The following is a 22,967-nucleotide window of genomic DNA, read 5'->3' as shown; positions in this document are numbered from 1 at the left end:
TCAGCAAACGGAGTCCTAACCTAGCTCGTCACCTGTTCTCTGATAATTCCTTCTGAGAGCCCACAGCGACCGAGGGCGGGTCAAAAACAGATTATATACATTTGCTCAACAAACTATACAACAGACAGCAGCGCACAAAGACGGCGAGGCATCGAGTCTCGCGGAGAGTCCAAGCTGGAAGAGCATACATAGTCGAAATCTCGAATATGAGGAATGGGTAGTACACACTCTCATGGTTACAGTTTGTTACAAACAGATGCAGACAGACGAGCAGACAGAGTCCGAAGATGAAACACATTCGGTTTCGACCTCGAGGCCACAGCCGCAAGTATACTGCATCAGGGCGACGGAGACAGCAACAGCGCACGAAGGGCTGGTGCGTAGAAGCGACTTGAGACGAAGATTGGTTGATACACTGAGAGAAACAAGAAAATGAGAGCATAGGACAGAATGGCATAGGGGGTGCCACCACCGACGCGGTCGTCGTGGGCTTGGATCAAGCGCTTGGCGGGGAAAGACGGCGCTACGACGGAGGAGGCAGTTGTACATTTCTTCGCATTTGTGTTTTGTCTACACATATGACTGGGAGGCGGCCAGAGGAGCACGACTCAAGGCAGCACGAGCTGGGGCCGGTCTGCCTCGTGGACGCGGGCGCGATATTTTCAACGATTCATTGTGGCTGTAGTATACGTTAGATACCGGTACCGATAATGAAGCGGGCACTTCACGTACCTGAGGATAGTGCCGGCATTCTCCTTCGCAAGTGCACTGTTTGTGCTCGGCCTGATGGTACCGAAATTCTCCTTCACACTCGCACTGCTAGTGGGCCCCTTGCCGGTACCGGCGCTACCTTTGATGGTCGCGGTGTTCGACTTTGCGTTATTTCGCTTTGACCAACCCAGCGCTGCTCTGCGGGCACTCGACGCGACGCGAGTGCGCCGGGTGGCGCTGGGGCTCCTCGCGACAGCGTGCTTGGACGACTCTAGGTCGACAGCGGACTTCGAGAATGGTTGAACATCACGGGCTGGCTGCGGAGAGAACACTTTCGCGTTTTTGGTATTCGGGTTGATCGAGATTTCGACAAGGGGCATGTTCATGGAGTGCCGCGGAGACGCGAACGGTCTGCTCTCGGGCAGGGCTTGAGGCTGTTTCTCTACCGAAGCGCGGCGCGAACGGACAGGATACGGCGATGTGCGAGAAGAAGTGCGGGACCGGATTCGGTGAGCACGGAGCTCAGAGGACAGAGGACCATAGCTCTTCTGTGATTGTTCGAGCATTGCTTGCATAGCAGACCGGGTAGTGGGCAGCTCAAACGCTGCAGCACGCAAGTGTCAGTGTCAATAAGCTTTCTGTAAAGCGAGCACTCACTTTGCATAGCGAAAGTCGAGAACGATGTATCAGGCCAAACTTTCTTGCTCTCCGTCACAGCCACATCGGCCTCCTGTCGAAGCGCGTAGTACTTCCGCACACCTACAATACCCTGTTCATCGTCCCACTCGCCGACAGACTCTGTATCTGGGGCAACAATGTAAATAGAGCCCGCCCGAGACAGAGATCCGTCTTTGGGCGTGGTCACATTGTGGTCAACCGTGGTGTTGGTAGAGGGTTTGGCAGGTGACGGAGAGTACGAGTATTCCTCTTCCTGTATCGTCTCGTAGACAGAAGACCGAGAAATACGTGCCGAAGACAAGCGTCGACGGTGACCAGTGCCCCGCTCCCGCATGCGGGCAGAGCGCGCTCGGGCGATGCCGCTGGCGGGCAGTGTCGCAGCCGTGAGTAAATTATCGAGATGAGCGATATCGATGCTTGACTGGGAGCCACTGGAGACCGAACAGCCGTCTGAAGGCGACAGAGGGGGCGTTTCCCCGCCAGAACTTGTTACAGTGCTCGAGCGAGACCGACTGACCGGAACAGGAAGCGAGAACACTGCCGTCGCTGCCACTTATCGCAGTCCATGAGAACGTAGCAAAAGCGAGAGTATGTTGATGTACTCACAGGACGCGGCGATCTTTTCTTCGTGCGCGATGAGAGCGTCTTTCTCCAGACTCTGGCGCTGCAGTAAACCTTTACCAGCCTTGATGATGGGCTCGTCGCCAAGCTGGAACGACGATGTTGATGCGATAGAGGGCTTGGTAGCATGAGCCTTATCTAGAGATATCTTGGGGAGCCTGTCGACGAAGTCCGAGGGAAGCTCGTCTGGCTTCTGGTCGAACTCGAGGACGCGAGCAATATGCTGGAGAGCGGTATGTTTCTTCTTCTCCTTGCGCTCTAGGTCGATGCATGGAGAGTCGTCGATGCGTGAATCAATCGAGCGACGACGAACATGACCTCCACCAATCATCTGCAAAATCCATTAGCACTATCCGCAATGCGTTCAAAGGGAACAGCTTACACTGATCATTGTATCTTCACTTCGGGGAATCGAGTGGGTGGTGCTAGCGACACTCATCATCGAGATGGGACGGAACTGATTCAGGCGAGGGGAGTCCGTCGGGCGCGACAAATCGAACTCGAACACGTCGTCGGAAACATCGTGCGAAGTCGGCATGCCAGTCTTCTCAAAGATGGAGTCGGTGACTGACGCCCTCCGTTCAGTATCAAAGACCGAGTCGTAGGATACACCCTGCTGCTCGCCCCGTTCGCTGATGTCCGAGTATCTCCTGCTGGTGCTGTCCTGCTCGCTGAAAAAGCTGCCGGTGGGTGAAGCTGAGATCGCGGCGAGTGGCATCCCGTACTCCATCCTGTCGAACATCTTGTCGCCAAGACCGGGCCTGGCAAGGCTGCCCAAGGAGAAATCGCTCTCCATTGATTCGTTGGAAGGGCTCATGCTGGAGTTGGAGTCTATCCTGCGATGTACACCGAAACTACGGTTGTATATGCTGATGGGTGGAATGTTCGACTCGTTGCGGCGTTGACCACGAGCAGCGCCTGGACGCAAACAGAAGCTTGATGCGTCGCTATCGACGCGCTTGCGATATGAACCTTTCCTAACGAATGAGAAGGTATCGTCGATCGTGGAGGACATGGCGAATGATAGTTCGTCTGCAGTAGACACGGGGCGGCTCGAAGCATACCCGAAGGGATCGGAGATCCCAGAGTCGAGGATTGTACCGAGCGATGACATAGAGGCGATGCTGTACATAGACTCGTGCCGGCTCTGCCAGGACTTGGGAGCGCCAGGCGGGGGGTAGAACGCCGGTCGACTATTGGGGTGGAACTCGAAGCCTCTGCGAACCTCCTCGAAGCTCTCCAAGCCCTTGAAGCTGAGCTCGGAGTTAGTTCTGGAGCGTGACATGTTCGATAAGTCGAGAGATTCCCTTGCCCGCCGCTTCGAGCTCGAATCGGAGTCAAGGCGAGGACGGGGTACAGCTGGGGCAGCGGCTTGCGCTTGAGCGACGATCGAATTGACGACCGACGTGTCACCCTCGTATGCATTGCCCAGAATCGACTTCAGCACAGAGCTGTCACCTTCCATCAAAGACGACTGAGACGGCGAGCGCGCATGCGAGGCTGGTGGGATAATATCTGACAGAGTAAGCGGCTTGAGCTCCGCGCTCTCCTCCACTGAGTCGGGGATCGACGGCTTGCCGCCGAACTTGAAGCTCGTGTTCAGCCTGCCGTCTGACGCTTTAGAACGCATTGTGCTCTGGCTCTTCCTCAGCATGCTATACGGCCTGCAAATGTCTTCCTCGCATTCTGCTAGGAGGCGTTCGAGAGTATCTGACGTCGCCGAGTCGCGGCAGGACTGTCCGTCAGAGAGAAGGCTGAGACGGAACGACGACACGTCAGCTTCTGTGACACTCTGTGGTACCATGTCCTTGTCGGGGGTCCTGCGATGCTCAGGCTGAAGCGCTGGAGTCGGAGGCACATCCTTGAGGAAGAGGTTGGCGCCAAGCTGGAGCCCGAGAGAGATGTCTCCTGGCGTGCGGAACGCACTCTCAAGCTGTTCGACGAAGCTCCGACGATCAGAGCCGCCCGACGAGTTTAACAGCCGAAGCTCCCCAGTGAAGTCAAAGGACTTTTTGGTGTCGTCCTCAGAGGCAGAGACGTCACTCTCGTCGAGGTCGGTCTGGTTGGAATCCACGCTGACGAGAGACGCACGAAAAACGGGCTTTTGCTCTTGTTCTGACTTGGTCTCGTTCTGAAGGGACGGCAGCGCAGCCGACGGGGGCAGGCCGGGCGATGGGGCTCTGTCGTGGCGCTTGCAGGCGAGCATCTTGCCGAGCAGCTCTGTGGTGTCGTCGTCGTCGCTTTGGCCAGACATGATCGCCTGCAGCTCATCCGGGATGTCAGAGTCAGGATCCTCGGGGTCCACTTCGGGCTCCGGTCCACCTAGCGTGCCTGTCAAACCCAGGCTGATCAGGCTCTCTCGCGGAAGGGTCGCGCCGGTGTCGCACATGACAGAAAGAACTGACGACCTCTTGGAATGCTTGGGGCGACGCCTCGTGGTAGGACTGGGAGACGGAGGGGCCGCGTCGTCGTAACCGAGATCCACGGACGGGCTCTTTCCCACCTTGGACGTCGGAGCGTCGGAGCCAAACGTCTGCGAGGACGGGTTCGCTGGATCCTGAGAGCCCTGGGCTGGGGTCGAAGCCGTCGAGGGAAGGGATTCGACAGACGCCTCGCGCTGTTTGGCAGAGGGCTTGAGGGGCTGAAACATCGTGGCGATGTCCATGTCTTCGGGACCTGGCGTCACCATGCGCCTGTGCGTCGGACGAAAGGGCTTCGCCGTCGCCTGCGCCTGCGCCGCAGGCCTCTTGGACGACAGTTGGCTCTCGAGTTCGTTCCACGATGCGATCCGCTGGCCGATGAGCATGCGGCGGACGTCGAGCGTGTCCATCGCCTGCTGCCTCGTCGGAGGCACCGCGGGATCCGAGTGCGTGCGACCAACCTGGCCGTACGGGCGCAGGGAGCTGATCGACTCGAGGCTCTCACGTTCAGAAAGCGTGGGCGCGTCGCGCGTTTTGTCGAAGGTACACCTCTTGGGCTTGAGCGGGGAGCCCTCGCCGGCTTTGCCGAGGGACGCGAGCGACGGTGAGCCCTGCAGAGGCCTGAGCGGCGAGCCCTGCACACTGGATGGCGTAGCCTCCAGATCGAGACGGTTGATCAACGAAGCGAGGTCGTTGGTCGCAGCATCCAAGATCGATATGACACCTAGCGCAATTCATACATGTCAGCATTCGGACCAGAGACGGCAGTACGCGAGTGTAGTCTTACCTTCCGCGTCGCCTGAGATGGCCTTGGGTCGCACTTTCTCGAGCAGCTGCTCAGACCACGGGCGTGGCCTCGCTCGCTTCACAGGCGTCGCAGAGCCAGAAGTCTCGCCCTCGCTCTGATAATCCGTCGTTGCCTCCTCAAGGGTGACGACTGGCGGCTGTTCTCCGTTCCCACGGGCAGCGTGCTCCTCGAGCGAACTCCTCTTCATCGTCGGCGTCGACCGGATCTCCGGGAAGATCTCAATGACGGGCGTCCTGCGGCGCGGGTCCGCGCTTTGCTTGCTCTCCTGTGCGCCGGGCTGGCTCCTGCGCTGTGCGCGCTCGCGGCGTTGCGCCTCGCGGGTGCCCTGGAGGCAGTCCTCGTCCCAGCGCACGGACGCGTTCGAGCTCGACGAGCTGCGCTGCGAGCGCATCGAGAACGCGGACGCGGACATGCCCGACGAGCGCGACATGCGTGACGCGGTCGACGGCGGGCGCAGCGACGACGAGCCGCCGCTGGACATCGAGTACGCGGACGTCGGGCGGCCGTTCGGGTCCAGGCTGAGGTGCGTGGACGAGTCGAGCGCCGAGAGGCGGGGGTTGCTGAGGGCGTACAGTCCGTGCGTCGGAGGTGCGCCAGGCGAGATGGGCGAACAGGCTCTCGACTCGGAAGACGCCGACGAGACGCGGCTGCTCGTGGAGCGCACGGTGCTCGGACGCAGGGGGTTCGGGATGAGCCCACCGAGCGCAAGCTTGCTTGGCTTCCTGTTGATCGTGTCCGGCAGGGGCGGGACGGGGACGCTCAAGGAGCTTAGGGTGCCGGCTTCGAAGCTGCTCGTCGAGATGCGCTCGCTCCTCTTCTCCTCTTTCTTCTTCTCCTTCGTCTTCTTCAGCTTCCCCTTCATCCTAACTGAGGTGGCCGTGGTGGTCGCGCCAATGCGTGTATTGTTGGCTTCCTTTTCGGTCTTGTCGGAGCCGATGTTTACGAAGCTCTTCATGCGAGCCATGCTCCGCATCGCGCGCAATGCGATGGATCCTTGGTTCTGCGCCGGGGCCTCGACGGGCGTTGGCGGTGCGAGCAGGCCGTCTGCGCCGCTCTCGTAGCTGGGCACGTTGAGCAACGCCGACAGCGAGGACAGCGTTCCGCTGCGCTGGCGCGGAGTTTGCTCCTGCGCGGCTGAGAAATCTTTGGGTGGGACTGGCGGAGGCTGGTCTGATCCTTTCGGTTGCTGCACAGCCATCAGCCTCGCCTTCACAGCAGAGGAGTGTGCAAACCTACAACGAATGACAGTAGCCTGGTCGAATCAAGTGAATTGAAGCGGGCCCTGCGTTCAGAGTCTTCTACTGGTTTGCCGAATGGCTCGGGTGCTGGATGAGACAGCAACAAGTCAGTGCACCACACATCAAGGCGCAAGACATCAACGTACTCTTGGAGCGAACGGGGGCCTTCTCCTTTTCCTTCTCTTTGCGTCCCCTGATACTCATATTCCACCATTTTCCGTTCTGGTTCTGGTTCTCGTCGCCCTTGGCGGGGACCTTGAGTGTGTTGGGCGCCGTCCGCGGCTCGCGGGCGGTCGCATTGCTGGCGCCGGCGTACGCGCCGACGTTGGTCACCTCCCCGAGCGCACCGGAGCCCCAGTGCACATCGTCGAGCGCGGCGCGGGACTTCTTCTTCTTGACCATGAGGATCGAGGCGTCTTCGGCGTCCTCGCAGTGGTCGACGTAGATCTCGAAGCCGCCCGTGCGGCCCGTGTCAGAGGCGCCGACCCGGCGCACGACGTCGGACAGGTCGTCCGCGCGGCTCTTGGTCTTGGTCTTGTCCTTCCCGAGGCTCTTTGTGCCCGCCGCGAGCAGCGCGAGTCGGGACTTTTTCGGTACGAGCTTCTTGCGTGGCGTGGCATCGGGGTCGACGCGCGGCGCGAGCGGGGCGGCGGTGAAGGGGACGATGCGATCGACGGGGAGTGGGTACGCGTCCATGTTGAGCTCGAGCTGGGACTCGGACGGGTCGTACGAGGAGGGCGTGGCTGAGGTGAAGCGGATTGTTGGAACGGCTTGCGGCGGTGGCGTGGTAGAAGAGGCTGAGGGGACAGCGCCGGGCTGACCGTTCCGTGAATGGAGTGCGTTGCGTGGCATCGTGAATGGAAACAAAGCGTGAGTCGTGAAGAACTTGTAGAGTCGTGATAAAGTCTTGGGTCTTCAAAGCGTAAAAAGTCGTAATAAAGCAGAAGTCGGGATCGAGACTATTTCTGGCTAGTGCACGGCGCGAGTCGTGTTCGAATTGATCTTCAAAGGGTCGAGTGTCCTTCGCTTGCGTTAATGGTCTTCTATGCGTGTGCGTGCTTGCAAACGCTAAGCTTGTCGTGAAGTTGCGTGTGAAGAATTGCGTGTCAAATTACTTTCCAATTGTTTCCTGCGAAATGCTGAGGGGGGAAACCATCAATGCGCAAGCGCAACGAGGCGAGGCAATATTGCGCGCACCGTATTACTTTCTCCGAAAAGAAACCAACAAACACCTCTCGGTCACCTCCAACGCCCCAAGCTGCTACCGCGAAAGTGAAAACTCCCAGAAAGCAGAATGAAAGTGGTGAAGGTACGAGGAGAACCGAGCGGCCGCTTCGGGCAAGGAATGTTGGACTTGAACACGCCGCTAACACGAGGTGTTTGTGGCCGTGGGCGCGCATCACGGAAACGCCTTTCTCGGACAGCGCTTCCGCCGGGGCGCGTCTGCCAACGTGACCGTGGTGTCCGCCCTTCCTCCGCGGTTATTGCGTGACGTGGGAACGGAGTATAATGAATGCCGCCCGGAGAACAAAAACAGCGTTGATGTCACCCATCGTCTGCTGGGGGCTTGTAGCGACAAGAGACAAGGACGTTAGAGACCGGAGTATGTGACCATGACAGCGCAGCGTGCTCACCATGGCGACAGCACTGCTGGCGTTGTTGTGGCCCAGCCCGATCGACAACTTGGAGTGCGTTCAGATGAGACCGACGCCCAAAAGAGGTGGCGACGCACTGACAATAAAGCAGGTCGATTTCCGGTGTATGCGGAAAAAATAAGCTTGCCAAGCCATCAGCATAGGCGTTGTGGCGGTTAAACTATGCGCCTCCAACTTGCATCGCTTGCCTTTGTGAGGTGGAGTCGCCATAAGAACCGTGCAGAGCCGCGGATACGCGTGTTAATTAAGACTAAGGCACGCCTGTGTGCGGCAACCTGTACGACAGCATGTTTCTTATATCCTTTGAATCCTGGAGCACCTTAGCATTAATTCTCGTGTATATATGCGTTGGAGTTACTCACGGTACACTATTGGGATGCCTTGGTCGAATAGAGCGCATATACCCACTCGTTTCGCACGCGTTCTATCAAAGCCATATCAAAGTCCCCAAAATGCGACGAGTGCTCCTGTGTGCTCTTTCGGTTTCAGAACTTACCAAGGGACCTCGTAGTTTTTTGACTTGTCGCGTCGGTCGAAACGCGCAGATATTTGATGAAGGCGCTTTGACTCAAGATGATTGAGCGGCGCTCGTAGGCACCCACCTGACCCATAGAGAAAAATACAGGATCGCACAGCCGGAGGAAAGGCAAACGGCTTATGCATATGGCACGGGAGGAGGTGGCGGAAGACAACAAAGGTCTGAGGAAAAAGTTTCAGTCTCTGGATACCGTCGGGGAATAGCCGACGAAAGTCACGTGCAAGTCGCATCAAATGACGCCACAAGGGCGACCGACACCCTCCACGTATCTCTCACCTCCGGGCTCCTACTCGCACGATCTGCCGGACTTTATTCTACATTTCTGGTTTGTCGCAGCGTGCAGCCTGGAATACTAGAATTTGAGCCCCAAAGACAGGACAAACAGCGCAAGGCTCGCAAGATCGAGGAACTTCGAGTCTCAAGATCTTGCCGTCCCTACCCTCACTGTTTCGGCACCTTGCGCTCCACTTTGTCGAAGAAAACTAGCCCCGATCTGCAAGCTGCGACTGTCTGGAAGCCCCCGCTCCCAACGAGCGTGATCATATACGAACCAAACCATAAGCGTTACGTCACCAATACTAGCCAGCGGCGCACTTCCCGCCCGTACTAACCGACCATGCCTGCCCCCGATTTCGGCTTGACGATGCCTCGCGGCGAGGTGTGCCAGCAGTGTCAGAGGAGGAAGGGCGCTGGAGTGAAGCTATCGCGCTGCACGGGGTGCAAGTACATGTTATACTGCGTGCGTGCGCCTTTGTCTGCTTCTGCCCCGACGGCGTGTGCTCAGTCGTCCCGCCCGTTCGCCCCCACATACAGAGCAAGGAGTGCCAGCGTGCCGCATGGCCGTTCCACAAGCGGATGTGCGGCATCGCACGAGCGTGCACAGCGGAGCACGGCGAGGAGCGCACGCGCTCGCTCGACGCCTTCGTCGCCCGTCACCGCGACACGCTTTTCAACATCACCTTCTGGGTGCTCGAGGGCGACCAGGACATGGCGAACACTGAGAACAAGGTGCTCTGGATCACCGTCAAACCCCGCCCAGAGCCCACCCGCCGCAAAGGACTCGCGTGGATTGTCGTTGATGCTGAAGTGCGCGCCATCGACGATCTTCCGGAGGAGACGCGGACGACACTGGTGCAGGGGAAGGAGATGCACGTGCAAACAGACCCCACCGTCGTGGCAATACCGACAGCCATCGTTCAGGACGAAGACACCAAGGTTTGCGGCATCATGTGTTACGGCGTGGTCGACACCCCAGAGCGTTGGTCGGGTCCGAGGTCGCGGTGGAAGGAGCACCTGATGGACATTATAAACAACGGGAATGAGTAGTAGAGGAGGGAGGAATCGCGGTCGATCTGAACAAGGGAGCTATTTCTTGGGCTGTGTCTGGGAGCTCGGTTGGCGATCTTGCCACGCAGAGAAATGAATAACATTCAACATCTGTAGGATTGTACTCTTTCTGGTGCTATGCTGGGCCTGCCACCTATATAATCGCAATTCTTCGACATTCTTCCAAAGGAAAGCGATCGCTTCATTCCCCGGATGACGGGGTCTGCTGGGCATTGCGACTTATGCCCGAGAGAGCCACGCATGATATCGCACACTTCTCCGGTCAAGGTTGGAAGCTCGCCCTGCCGTGACTTCCTTTAGTCCCATTAGATTTTGTTTCCAACGGAGGAATCATCCGCACCTACCTAGTAGGAGAGAGCCCGATCGACCTCAGATTCGTATATACTCAATCGCCACCTGAGGATGAATCTAAAACTTCAACCCGGTGAAGTGTCTGCGCATGCTTTTGTTGTACGCGTTGCCGAAAAACACACATCGCCTCCTGAAAATTCGCACGTTACGCGCCGTCCGGCATGGACTCGGAGAAAACTCAGTGGATTACACTGAACTAGAACATCGTCTTCGATACATCATAGGGACCTGTCCCAGCCCCACATAGAAACTTCCGAGTCGCACTCTGACGGGCCTGCCAATGAGCACCCGCTCGAGTGGCTCTACACGGCGGCGGCTTCGAGGTCCTCCAGCGAGACGTCTTCCGCAGTCTCAGGAGGCAGAACACCCTGCTGGTGTCGCACAAGTAGCGCATGTTGTCCTGCGGGAAAGGCTGGCGGACCGCGTCGTGCGCAGGCAGGGTCAGCAGTCTCATTTCCTTAGGCTCGGTGGCGTATATCCCCCCCCGGCGGTCTCAAGGTCTCAAGTGTGGTCGTATCCGATACGTTTATCTGGTAACTGTGGCTGAAGTCAGACTCAGACTCAACGTTCCGGAATTTCAAACCTTACCAGTCGTTCAAGACGTACGACCATGCGTCTCTCAATTCTCTCACAAGATCCTGTCGCATCAAGCGGCGGCTACTCACACAGCACGAGCAGTCAAAGTCAATCCACACGACTCGTCTGTCGGGCAACAGCAGAATGTTGCGCTGGTGGACGTCACCATGAAGGACGTTCCCGGTATGTACAGCATTCAGGGCTCGCAGCGCAGCCTGCGCTACCTCGGGCGTGATGTTCTGGTGGGAGAGCCGTTCCGCGTTCGCGAAGTACTCGATGAGGATGCCCTTTGGCGGAAGCTCTTCGTTCGGCAAGGCGCATACTGTGTCGGAGGCAGCAGGAAGCGCCACGAGCTTGCCGATGTGACCAGGTGAAAGTGTGGTTCGCCCGTAGCAGTTCGGGACAATTCTTCTTTTGCAGATACCGAAATGGAGCAGGTGGGCATACGCTTCGCATTCGCGCCGAAATAGGGCTCTCGTATCTGGCTTACTTGTGTCGCGGCCCCAGTTATCGTCGTCGTCATCGTCGGTATCTTCATCCTGAAGCGCATCTCGGTCAGGAAACTGGTGTACAATATCGAATTAGCGTTAGCGTTCGCATAAGCCGAGCGCGTAATAGACACACCACTTTGAGTAGCATCGTCTGGTCATCGAGCTCAACCAGAAATATGGGTGAGTTCCCCTTAGGATTCAATTGCTCGAGAACGCGGAAATCCCCTGATAGTGTCGAAGCGGTGGCGGCGCGGTAGAGTCAACCCATGGATACCACGTCAGGTAAAAGTTCGGGTCGGCAATATTGAGAGGGTTCGTGCCATACATAGTGCAAAACAGGTTTGTGTTTATCCTTTCAGCGACTGCGCGAACATTTGCGAGTAGCTCTGGAGTATCATATAACGTGCTATCCAGAGGCGCTGGGATGAGGTTGTACATCCATAGCGAAAGGGATGCATTCGGGGTAATGGCTCACGTCGGGAACAGTACTGTACGCTTAGATATTGGATGAATCCATGTCATGCGCGAGGAATGTGCGTTGTAGGTATTGGAAGTGGTTGTTGCAAGAGAACGTGAGTGGCCTTGATGGCAAGCCATGGTGAGTCAGTCACGGTGATCAAACAGGAAGCGCCGTCGTTTGCCCGTGCTAAGTTGTGTCTCTTTTTGTCCTCAGTATACTGTATGTTATATGTGATACTTGAACTCGATCCCTTTCCGTATCATCTACAAGCAGCTGTTTGGCAGAAATTGGCCAGCATAGATATACAGTGCGAGATACTAGAGTAAGCCGCCACACAACGTCATGCCTCACTGCTAGACTCTTCATCCGACGAGCTAGACTCTATGAATGTTGGTGTAGCCGTATCTGCCACTACTACCGTAGGCCACAAATCGTCAACGAACCGACTTCGGAACTTCCTCGCCTCCATGAGCGGGTTGAACGCCGCATCGGTGATACCCAAAGACTCGGAGATATCATCTTCGTGCGAGTCCCATTCGCGCCAGATCTCAACCCACTGCAAGTGCACAAACTTGAGTGCGGTCTCTGCGAAGCGTGTCCAGAGTGACTCTGTGCAGAGCTCCCGCGCGCTGTTGGCGATTTTCATCGTAAGGTCGATGTATACCGTATGTACATATAGTTGTATTGATTGCGCTGGTGCTTGGGCGGTGTTTGACCGCGATAGGGTGCGTGTGTTCATACCAGGACTGAGATATACTCTAATATCGGGGGCCATATGTCTTCCCCAGTCCTTGACAGAATTTTTTTCGTGAGTGCTGAGATTGAGAACTAGGCAATACGTGAGCGCCATACCAGAAAACAGTATGCGAGGAGCGTACTATCCATGTCTGGCACCCTAGGCAACGGCGCATTGTACAAATGGGCAATCCTGAAATTAGGTCCAGCCTTGAACAGGCCAAAAAGGTCGCATAATGCGGCAAGATCGTCGTCATTCAGGATGTACTTTGCTGTGCGACCCGCATGAATCTTCGCCGGTGGTGCTTCTGCATCGCTAGCGCGGTTCGCGAGTAGCCGCGGTAAGAATGCAAGGCACAGCGCGTGGTGGTTTGTGGCGATGTGGTACAGCTCTAGGCCGAAAGGCGGAACGAAGAGATCTTTTGGGGTCGGCTGCGTGTTAGTGCCGAATGAAATGTCATCAGCGTTGAGATAGCGAAGGGTCGGTAAGGACGAGAGAAGACGAGCAAGAGCATGCCCGTTGGGAAAGTGCACGCCCGTTATGTCGAGCTCCATGACCGGGACTATCGAGCCCGGAGGTGTGCGCGGCAAGGATGGATGGAGCGTGCGCCATGTACGCCCTTTTGAAGGAAGCGCGTTCACGCTGAACGTATATTCCGTCTCCAACTTGGCTAGAATGAGCCGAGAGACCAAATGTAGCCACGGGGCATCTGTGTAGTTGAGTGTGGCAATGATAATAACTACCATCTCAGCGACAGGCTCGAGACTAGGGAGGGTGGGTACTTCCAAGATGCCGCGAAAGCGATTGACGTCGTCCAAAGTGCGCAATGTCACGCAGCGAAAGAGTTCTCGTCGAGCCAAGCGTGCCCAGTATCGGCAAACGGCAGCGCAGGCGGAGATGTACGGCTTTGCGTACCGCTCGAGGGGCACTTTTTTGTTGGGATCGCACACATGTCGTAGTATGTACTCGAAGAGCTCTTCCGGGATTTCTGCAGCTTTCGAAGACTGCATGGTTTGCGACGAGGACTTGCAAACAAAGTGGAGATCTAGAGAGAACGCGACAAATGGCGCTGAAAGTGACAAGCGCCCGAGCTAGCCGCGGTCATGCCTTACATGCGAGTTACATGCCATCTGCTCGTATACTCTAGAGACACAAAGACTCGGGCCACTGTGTGCAAAAGGGCGCGTAATTTTGCACTGAATTGCTCACGTAGACCTTTGGGCCGAGGCCCATACTCATTTGCAACATGGGGTGCTCAACCACCAAGCATAATGCCAGGGAAATGCTGCCTGCTAAAATGGTAGGTAGCTTTGCACAAACGCACCCTCGCTTTTCGCAATACGCGAGGTTTGGGCCCGTGGTTCGCGCGAAACGCTGACAAGACAGAAGCCACTGCAGTTGAAACTCGCGTTATCCCCATGTTCAAAGACGTGGCGTTCACATCAAAAGCACATTACGGAGCGGGTGTGTCTGACAAGTAGGAAGTGGAGGGGATATGAATAGACTAGTCGTCCCGGACGAAATGTGCGGCAGGCCCATTGCGCTTCATGACGCCTATGTTCGCTTTGCGGAGGTTCAGCACACAAAGAACAGGTCACGGCCGACAGACGCACCTGGTCTCCGCTCCCAGCCACGCAACTTCGCGTCTTTTGCCCTGCCGCGCACGTTGAGACTGCGGTCCACGAACTTCTTCAGGGCACGCGGAGGTGCGAAGCCTTTTGGCGTCGTCGTTGACGGGTGGTTCGCAAGTGATGGCAAGGTGCGGACGACGCGCGACCTACGAGTCACAGCATGAGATGGGAACAAAACTGGTATTCAGATATAGAATTACACACCCGACAACGATCTCCTTCGTCGAGGTCTTTACGCGCTTCCGCTTCGTCGGTGGCGAAGCAGCTCGTTTCTTAGACCTTGCTTTCGCTTTCGGCTCGTCTTCTGAAGAAAGCTGCGAGAACGCGGATGCGAACAGATGCTCAGGAAGGTAATCCTTCTTTTTCATGGGCTCGGACTGTATTGGCTCGTCGTCTTCATCTTCTGACTCGGCGTCGTTTTCATCGTCCCGTTCGCTACCCTCGTCTTCATCATTCTGCTGGCCGCTCATGTCAAAGTCCTCGCCCTCGCCCTCATCATCCTCGCCGAACTCCTCCTGCGCCTCCCTCATGGCCCTCTCCATCCTCGCCTCCAGGTCCTCCTTCGAAGGCGACGCAGGCTCCTCATTATCCTCCTCGTCCCCCTCTTTGAGCACCATCTCCTTCGCTTTGCCTTTGCCCTTAGCCAGTGTCTTCCTCTCCTTCAGCGCCCTGTCCTTCTGCCTCCTCTTCTCCTTCAGTCTCTGCTTCTCGTCGGCGTAGAACTTTTGCAAGGCCCTTGCCTCACCCTCTACCGTCTTTTTGGACTTGTTAAAGGAGAAAGACTCTGGCGCCTCATCATCGCTGGATGCAGAGCTGTGTGACATGGTCAGAGGGAATGGAAACAGGGACAGTGCAAAAGGCGGCGGAGCAGAGCGCGGCGGGGTGTGACATGTGACCCGCCGTTCTCGTGACAGGAGGGCGCGCGTGCCGAGGCGCCGAAGGGGTCGTGGTGATACGGCTTGTCAATGCACTCATGATGAACGCTTGCTTCTCCCGTGCGGCATCCTCGACGTCGTAGGGCCCAAATATCTTTTGCGTACATTGGCTAAGGGATTGACTGTTGGGATATCAATAGGAAGTACTTACCAATATAACTGCTATGCACTAGGAACTATACAGGCTTCCACGGTTTCTGGGCGCCGTTTACCGCCGCATCCAGGAATGGCTGCCACTCCCGTCAAGCTGGCCCCGTGAGACGTCGCGCGGTCGTATAGCATCAGTCACATCCGCCCTCGGCGGCCGTCACGGCGCCAGAGCTACCCATATCAGCCTGACCTCCATCCTAGGACGGTCGCGGACCCTCGCACGATCCTGACTCCGCCTCCGAGACACCGACCGCCCTGCGCACTCTCCGCACCTTTCACTCAACTACCCCATTGTATCTTGCCCAAGATGATGTGGGATTTTGGAGACCATACCTATACCCCTGGGCAGCCCGAACAGCGGCCGCGCTCGGTTGGATACCCGCCACAGTGAGCTTAGGATCAGCTTTAGCCCTTGATTAAGCTACTTACACTCGGTTATCAGACAAAGTCCATACCCTCCTGCGTGCGTATCCGCGCTCGTTCTCACCCTCTCGCGCTTCGTCTAGCTCGAGCTGATCTCTACGCCCCCACAGTGTAAATTACGATGACGCGACCCCATTCATGCCGCTAATTCGACAAACGCCATCCCATGGCTCATCACATACATCTAGTAGCACGAGCTCGCATGGGATGCCACAGCCTACTCCGAGCTCGTTCCCTCCCGGAGGCGTGCCGCGGTCTCCGGTGGAGATCAACGTGGAGTACTCTTCTCGTAACGGGCACTCCGGGCATGTACACCACACGCACCATCATTCACATCACCCGAACCAGCCGCAGGTGCAAGGTAAGTTGCCAATCACTTGCATGCAGAGCTTTGGCTGACTCTGCCTAGTGGCTCAGCAGCCGCAAGCGCACAGACACGAGCATGCGAGCCATCCCCAACACCATGGTCAGTGCTGAGAAACCACTCGAGGTATACGCGGCTCTCCTAAATATAATATTCTACAGTCTCTTCGCAACAGCAGCACCGTAAGTCCCATCACTCAGCTCTGCGGCAACACGTCGGATCTTACCAGTGCCGGACAGACGCGCCCGTCGAGATGCCCTCGCCGCACTTTGAGTACTCCAAGTGCACGGGCCGCAAGAAAGCGCTCTGTGTATGCGCCCCTGCTCTCTGTTCTCGCTTGGCGCTGACACCGCTTGTAGGTCGGCGTCAACTACATCGGCATGGAAGAACAGCTCAGTGGGTGCGTCAACGACGCAAAGAATGTCCGGAGCTTCCTCATCCGTACGCCCCTGCACATAGACGCTGAACTGGCACGGCTGATGCTTGCAATTTTACAGGCCATTGCGGGTATAAGGCAGAGGACATTGTCCTCCTCACCGACGACGCCACGAACCCGCGCCAACTTCCAACGCGTCAGAACATGATCGACGGGATGAAGTGGCTCGTGCGGAGTGCGCACAAGCACGATTCGCTCTTCTTCCACTGTATGTTCTGCCTGCTTCCTTCCGATATTGTCCGAGCGCGGCTGAATGCTTGTGTTTGTGGCCATGGCAGACTCGGGACACGGCTCGCAGGTCAAAGACCGCGATGGAGATGAACTTGATGGGTATGACGAAGGTATGTACGTCCCTTACCTTCGTGGTGTTACGGAGGCTGATGATGAGCTGTTATGCGTAGTCATTCTGCCTGTTGATTTCCGCAAGTCTGGGATCATTGTCGATGATGTATGTCATGTTAATCGTGTACGCTATTTGAATGCTGACATAGCCTAGCTCATGAATGAAATTATGGTAAGCATTCCGCTAACGGAACAGGTATCCACGCTGACAGTACACAGGTCAAGCCGCTGCCTACCGGCTGTCGTCTGACGGTAAAAAAACTACAATTTCTCTTTGCATACCTTTTGACCAACCTCGTTCCAGGCCCTGTTTGACGTATGTCCCTCCCCCCTCCGCCCCATGTCCTCTAACCATAGACCCGTAGTCCTGCCACTCTGGCACCGCACTCGGTAAGCCCCTCTTCCTTTTCGCGCCTCAGCTTACGCTCACCGTGCAACGACAGACCTGCCCTTCATTGTACGTCTCTGTGCCTCGCGTCCAGTTCTCCGGCTGACCTGTTTCGCGCAGTACCACAGCAACGGACGCCTCAAGGGCTCAGCTATCGCGCGTAAGCATGAGACCGCGAAGATGTCTAGTGCCGACGTCGTACGTCCCGCTTCTGTTACCCCCCCCCCCCCCGCACTGACTAACATGTTTTCGCTCCGCTCCATGTGCGGTAATGTCGATGTCCGGGCGCGCAGATCTCTTTCAGCGGCTGCACAGACTCGCAGTCGAGTGCCGACACGTGGGAGGGCGGCGCTGCTGCGGGCGCAATGTCCTACGTACGTTCATTCCCCATATTTCTCATCTGCCCCTCCCGTTGCCTCTTTCTGCCCCCCCCTTCGCCACACTACGATTGCGCCCTTACTGAAATGACTCCACGCAACGCACACAGGCCTTCATGGAGTCGTTCCGCGAGAACCCGAACCAGACGTACCAGGAACTCCTCATCTCTGTCCGCAAGGTCCTCAAAAACAAGTACAATCAGAAGCCGCAGCTGTCGAGCTCGCACAAGATCGTGAGTTGTCCTATGACTTGATTGGGAGGGCAGTGCTGACCAGGCACGCAGGATACACGCTTGCAGTTTATCTTGTAAGGATGGGTATCCTGGTACGACGGACAACCTATAACCCACTTGAGTAAAGGGCGTATTTATTACTTCGTAATGCCCCTACTATGTGACCAACCTCGCGTCTGTTATTTTCCTGTAACTGAAGTCTGTGTAATGTACAGTATGTTACAGCCCATGGTACACAATGGCCGAGTATTGAGCGCATATGTGCAACCAACGTACACCTGTGCGTACGATAGAGACAATGAATTTTCAGGACAGTGGCACATTGCGCGGTACTATCATGACAATCTTCAGTGTGCAAAAAGCGCTTACAGGAACTTATTAAGGCGCCAAGCTCGATTGATGGCTTTCAACTCGAGCTGCAACCACTGCTGCTGACGAGTCTGAGCGATGACCAGCTTGAACATATCTTCGTCCCTGCTCGAGTGCTACCCAGAGGAGAACCCGTTCTTGCTAGACCCCCCCGCCGTATAACCTCACACCATACCCTCCCGACGATTCAGGCGATACTCCAGAATTCAGGGCCGCCGCTTGCGATGTGGCGAGCAAGACCGCACTCAATCCTCTTGCAGGAACTTATGGGACGTGCCCCGTGCATGTCGTAGACATGCGACTGATCCTTGCAGATATGCCGCTCACCAAGTATGAGCGGCCACCTCCGCTCCAGAAAGCCGTGCTTAAGGACGAGCTGGTGTTCCTGGAGCAAATCAATCCGAAGGGAAGCACAGCATTGTTCAAGATACGCGTCGGAGAACGGGTGCTCCTACTGAAGATGGTGCGTTGCCAATGACTAAGATGGCCACTCTGCGTACTGAATACTCCCCAGTTCCGCAACAAGGAGGTCTCGCTCGAGAACTATCGCAAGCGCGAGGAAGCGCCGCCACATCCGATGAAGCGTTTCGAACGGGAGAGCGACGCGTACGCGCATCTGCAGCACTACGGCGCGTGCGAGGCGGGTGCGGTGCCGAAGTGTTATGGCTGGCTTGAGCTGTCAGTGCAGGACATGGATGCCATCGCTGCGCTGCCCGGGATCGACGTACGGTGGCAGCACCTCAAGGACGACGAGAAGCCACCAAAGGCACTTCTCATCGAGTTCTTCGAGGGCGCCCAGCGGCTGAGCACACAGACCATCACGCTGGCAGTGGCAGATGCAGCGTTGAGGGCACTGTACCACGTCCATGCGTCGTACATAGTGCACAGTGACGTGTACGGACGCAACACCTTGGTTCTTCCCGAGGGCCGCGTCGTATGGGTCGACTTTGATGCATCCTGGGCAGTGTGGCGATCAAGCGGTGACACACCCGTTCGCAGGCAAGATCTGTTTGACGAGCTTGCTCGAGCCTGGACTCACTTCTACGACGAATTGGTGCGTGAGCGTGTGGTTGCAGACGATATATCACATTTGTTGACCTATACTATAGTTGCCCGACAAACGGATCGGTTTTACCCATTGGCTGTACTGATCACTTACATTGCCCTTCGCCAATGCTGCATGCTCAGTCTGCTGCTACCCGTATACTATGCAGAGACTGACTCAAGATCGGACGCTTCTACAAACTGGTCGGGCGCACGAAATTTGCTAGATCAGACTCTACGTACATTGCAGGAGACTTGAAATAATGGACTCGTGAGAGATGGTTGGACGCCAAGGTGATGTAACGAATATGCCAGACGAACGTTCTATAGCTAAGTCTGCGTTACATCGTGATGACTATAAGTTCATCTGGTCGATATATATATATACCACCTTGCGCACAAATATGTGCCTGCCTTCCAGAGGACATGTATAGAAACTGACTCTCCACTGGAGAGGCTCAGTATATATGGTATAATCAGAAAGTCGCTGGCGCGGCTATACAGTGATGACCTAAAGTATTGCAACAGACTACAGAGGGGTGTTAAAATTCCTCAATATCTCCGCAAATATTACAGATGGCTGGACGCATTTTATATGGTTTAGAAACTGGACAACTAGCTGTATTTTCTCAAGGTATCACCTTGTAGCAGAAGATGTATGCTGGAAGAGTAGATCAAAAATAGTTGAAAATATGCATATTTATCATATAATTTGTAGTAGAATACAGACAGTAGAATAAAATTGAACCTGCACATATTAAAATGGAGCTAGTTGTATAGTATGTTTACAAATATAATGATGTGAGGAGATATCCATCTGAATGAACTGTAGGGCATATCACATTGGCTTGTTTCTTTTGTAGCAGTTTGCACATATCTAACTCCACAATGTGGAGAGGAAAGTTCCCCAAAATCTGTTTACAGTGTGTACTTTACTAGGAGAGAGAGATAGTAGCAAAATATAAGAACTTCAGCACCTGATTATGTTTGAAGCATATGAGTATACACTGTTGCATGTTGCAATGAATGTGATATGCTCTACAGTTCATTCAAATGGATGCCTAATCACATCATTATATTTGTACACATAATATATAAATAGCTCCATTTTGGTATGTGCAGAGTCAATTTTATTCTACAGTCTGTATTATACTACAAATTATATGATAAATATGCATATTTTCAACTATTTTTGATATACTCTTCCGGCATACATCTTCTGCTACAAGGCGATACCTTGAGAAAATACAGCTAGTTGTCCAGTTTATTAACCATATACAATGTGTCCAGCCATCTGTAATATTCGTGGAGATATTGAGGAGGCTTAGCACCTCTCTGTAGTCTGTTGCAATACTTTAGGTCATCACTGTATAGCTGAACTTAAACCATTATACAATGGTGGGCCCTTATACTCTTTCTGGAGCTCTTGGGTGACACAAGGAAGAGTCTTTAGTTCCCGAGCAGCGCAGCGAAGGTATCCATGTCCTGGACTGACAGTTCAAGCAAGCCATATAGCTTCGGCACTGTGCCTGCCTCGCACATGCTATTATGCTGCAAATGCACATATGCGTCGCTCTCCAACTCAAAACACACCCTCAGGTGTGGCGGTGCCTCCTCACGCTTGTGGTAGCTTTCTGGCGGGACCTCCTTGTTTTGGAATAAAGGGATATTCAACACGCGGAAGGGATATCTCATTTATCAACAACGTACCATCTTCAGGAGGAGTACCCAGTGTTCACTGGCGTGCACGCTGAAAAAGGCAGTATATCTCGCTGGTTTACTAGCTTGTTTGTAGGCACGACTTTCTGGGGCGGAGATGGTCTCTTCTACTCTGGTAAGGGGCATATCTGCGGCAAGGATCGGCCACATACTGTAGATGAGTGGTAACAAGCACGATGAAAGGTCCCACAAGATGATTGAGCATGGTTCTGCTTACATTGTGGCAACTTACAGAGGTTACATCAAATGATTTAGTAGTATGGTTTCTTTATTGAAAGATTGTACTGGTTGTAAGACCAAGCAGGCCAGCGGTCTAAGCCAAGCAATAGCTTCATCCATTCATTGGTCTGTGCCAGAGTGTTTTTAACTGCTCGTGGTCATGCGTCATCATCACATGCATTGAGAAAATACAGACTGAGACCAGCACGACTTAAGTACACATACCGTCAGTTTCAAACGCGATTGATATCAGATGTGGGCGACATCACTTGGCAGGTGTGCCGTGTGCTACTCAGACATGCTAACAAGCCCCTTGAGGAGATGTATGTCATGTGCCTTGGTAATCAGATCCCAGCGCCATACATCTTTATGCCACGGCATCTTTTTGTCGACAATGATGTCACCTGGATATTTTGCCTTGCCGGTCGTGCTGCACTAGTCAAAGCCAATGAGCATCCCTCCACCATTGGGATGTCGTAGCGCGTCCGGTTTGTGGAGGTCCCCAAACACGAGACCATTGTTATGGAGCATTTGCTTCGCTTCGCGCAGACACTTGTGATTGGCATTTGACAGCAGACAATTGCAATGACAAATAAAGTCCATCATGACGATGTACATCATGCTGAGGCTATAGACCTTATCGCAAAACCACAGCCTTGGCGCGAGCAGCGGGTTGGCGCTGGCAAGGAGTTTACACTATGGGCATGAGCTGATTTCAGATCATCTGAAATGTCCTGGTCAAGCCATCAAAACTGTTTCATTTTTGAAGACTTAACTGGGGCTTTCTGGTGTCTCAAAATGATAGATTTGCTACCACTTTTGTAGCCATTTGCAGTGCAGGAAAATGATAAATTTTGTGTGGCCTGAAATGAACCTGAAATGACTCAATATGGCTACATTTCAGTATGGCAAAGAGTTCATGTTTCAGGAGACTTTGTGGTGCATTTCAGGACATTTGAAAGAACATATGTAGAAACCATTCCTGCCTCATGTTTGCAATGAGGAAAGGTCCAGGCAAGGAAAACTTTTGATAGTTCTAAAATTACCATTTATGGAAAATTTGTAGTACATTTCTAGGATGTCTCTGACTTATCTCAAGTAAAAATCTTCTAGCTCATAAAATAGCTTCAAAATCCATCAGAAATGGCAATTTCAGGACCATCAAAAGTTTTCCTTGCCTGGACCTTTCCTCATTGCAAACATGAGGCAGGAATGATTTCTACATATGTTCTTTCAAATGTCCTGAAATGCACCACAAAGTCTCCTGAAACATGAACTCTTTGCCATACTGAAATGTAGCCATATTGAGTCATTTCAGGTTCATTTCAGGCCACACAAAATTTATCATTTTCCTGCACTGCAAATGGCTACAAAAGTGGTAGCAAATCTATCATTTTGAAACACCAGAAAGCCCTGATTAAGTCTTCAAAAATGAAACAGTTTTGATGGCTTGACCAGGACATTTCAGGTGATCTGAAATTAGCTCATGCCCATAGTGTTATGTCCCTTGACTGAGTACCTGTGCGCAAACTTGACTACAACTTCGGTCGTGGTACCAGCGCCTAAGTCAGCAAGCGCTGTGAACACTGCTTTGGAAGGTTCACCGTGCGCCAGGCGGCCGGTGTACTTGAGCATCACTTCTAACGTAATAGTTGTCAAGTTCCTTAAGAGCTGTCGTCAGCACGCAAGCATTGAGGTGGATCGCTT

The 22,967-nt window shown here is 54.5% G+C and overlaps 7 protein-coding genes across 7 annotated transcripts; 3 read left to right on the top strand and 4 right to left on the bottom strand.

Moving 5' to 3' along the window:
- Positions 1-74: 74 nt before the first annotated feature.
- Positions 75-5,689, bottom strand: PHACADRAFT_259113 (uncharacterized protein). The gene is made up of 6 exons (XM_007397601.1): positions 5,218-5,689; positions 2,393-5,154; positions 1,996-2,341; positions 1,369-1,941; positions 733-1,315; positions 75-679 (listed from the first exon to the last, which is right to left on the bottom strand). The coding sequence occupies exons 1-6, from the start codon at positions 5,666-5,668 to the stop codon at positions 571-573; spliced, it is 4,824 nt and encodes a 1,607-aa protein (XP_007397663.1). The 5' UTR covers positions 5,669-5,689; the 3' UTR covers positions 75-570.
- Positions 5,690-8,918: 3,229 nt separating this feature from the next.
- On the top strand, positions 8,919-11,516 carry PHACADRAFT_210709 (uncharacterized protein). Its single transcript, XM_007397600.1, has 3 exons — positions 8,919-9,408; positions 9,483-9,927; positions 11,046-11,516. Exons 1-3 carry the CDS (start codon positions 9,286-9,288, stop codon positions 11,315-11,317), a joined length of 840 nt encoding a protein of 279 aa, XP_007397662.1. The 5' UTR covers positions 8,919-9,285; the 3' UTR covers positions 11,318-11,516.
- On the bottom strand, positions 10,952-11,582 carry PHACADRAFT_30068 (uncharacterized protein; the record flags this gene model as incomplete). Its single annotated transcript, XM_007397537.1, has 3 exons — positions 10,952-11,005; positions 11,033-11,506; positions 11,568-11,582. 3 exons carry the CDS (start codon positions 11,580-11,582, stop codon positions 10,952-10,954), a joined length of 543 nt encoding a protein of 180 aa, XP_007397599.1.
- A 557-nt stretch (positions 11,583-12,139) lies between these two features.
- PHACADRAFT_259109 (uncharacterized protein) lies at positions 12,140-12,719 on the bottom strand. Its single transcript, XM_007397599.1, has one exon. It carries the CDS (start codon positions 12,667-12,669, stop codon positions 12,235-12,237), a length of 435 nt encoding a protein of 144 aa, XP_007397661.1. The 5' UTR covers positions 12,670-12,719; the 3' UTR covers positions 12,140-12,234.
- Positions 12,720-14,048: 1,329 nt separating this feature from the next.
- On the bottom strand, positions 14,049-14,878 carry PHACADRAFT_259107 (uncharacterized protein). Its single transcript, XM_007397598.1, has 3 exons — positions 14,466-14,878; positions 14,244-14,407; positions 14,049-14,193 (listed from the first exon to the last, which is right to left on the bottom strand). Exons 1-3 carry the CDS (start codon positions 14,801-14,803, stop codon positions 14,135-14,137), a joined length of 561 nt encoding a protein of 186 aa, XP_007397660.1. The 5' UTR covers positions 14,804-14,878; the 3' UTR covers positions 14,049-14,134.
- Positions 14,879-15,506: 628 nt separating this feature from the next.
- Positions 15,507-18,063, top strand: PHACADRAFT_259106 (uncharacterized protein). Its single transcript, XM_007397597.1, has 19 exons — positions 15,507-15,733; positions 15,789-15,809; positions 15,880-16,130; positions 16,179-16,235; positions 16,295-16,315; positions 16,373-16,443; positions 16,493-16,574; positions 16,631-16,777; positions 16,848-16,910; positions 16,971-17,017; positions 17,066-17,083; positions 17,131-17,163; positions 17,216-17,227; positions 17,277-17,301; positions 17,355-17,368; positions 17,420-17,497; positions 17,593-17,673; positions 17,787-17,909; positions 17,961-18,063. Exons 3-19 carry the CDS (start codon positions 15,977-15,979, stop codon positions 17,985-17,987), a joined length of 1,053 nt encoding a protein of 350 aa, XP_007397659.1. The 5' UTR covers positions 15,507-15,733; positions 15,789-15,809; positions 15,880-15,976; the 3' UTR covers positions 17,988-18,063.
- A 315-nt stretch (positions 18,064-18,378) lies between these two features.
- Positions 18,379-19,581, top strand: PHACADRAFT_147241 (uncharacterized protein; the record flags this gene model as incomplete). The annotated part of the gene is made up of 2 exons (XM_007397596.1): positions 18,379-18,741; positions 18,793-19,581. The coding sequence occupies exons 1-2, from the start codon at positions 18,574-18,576 to the stop codon at positions 19,579-19,581; spliced, it is 957 nt and encodes a 318-aa protein (XP_007397658.1). The 5' UTR covers positions 18,379-18,573.
- Between the last annotated feature and the right edge of the window lie 3,386 nt (positions 19,582-22,967).

This window comes from Phanerochaete carnosa, assembly GCF_000300595.1.
Source record: "Phanerochaete carnosa HHB-10118-sp unplaced genomic scaffold PHACAscaffold_7, whole genome shotgun sequence".
Taxonomy (NCBI): Eukaryota; Fungi; Basidiomycota; class Agaricomycetes; order Polyporales; family Phanerochaetaceae; genus Phanerochaete; species Phanerochaete carnosa.
The sequence above is the reverse complement of the archived record's forward strand: the minus strand, read 5'-3'. Positions and strand labels throughout refer to the sequence as shown.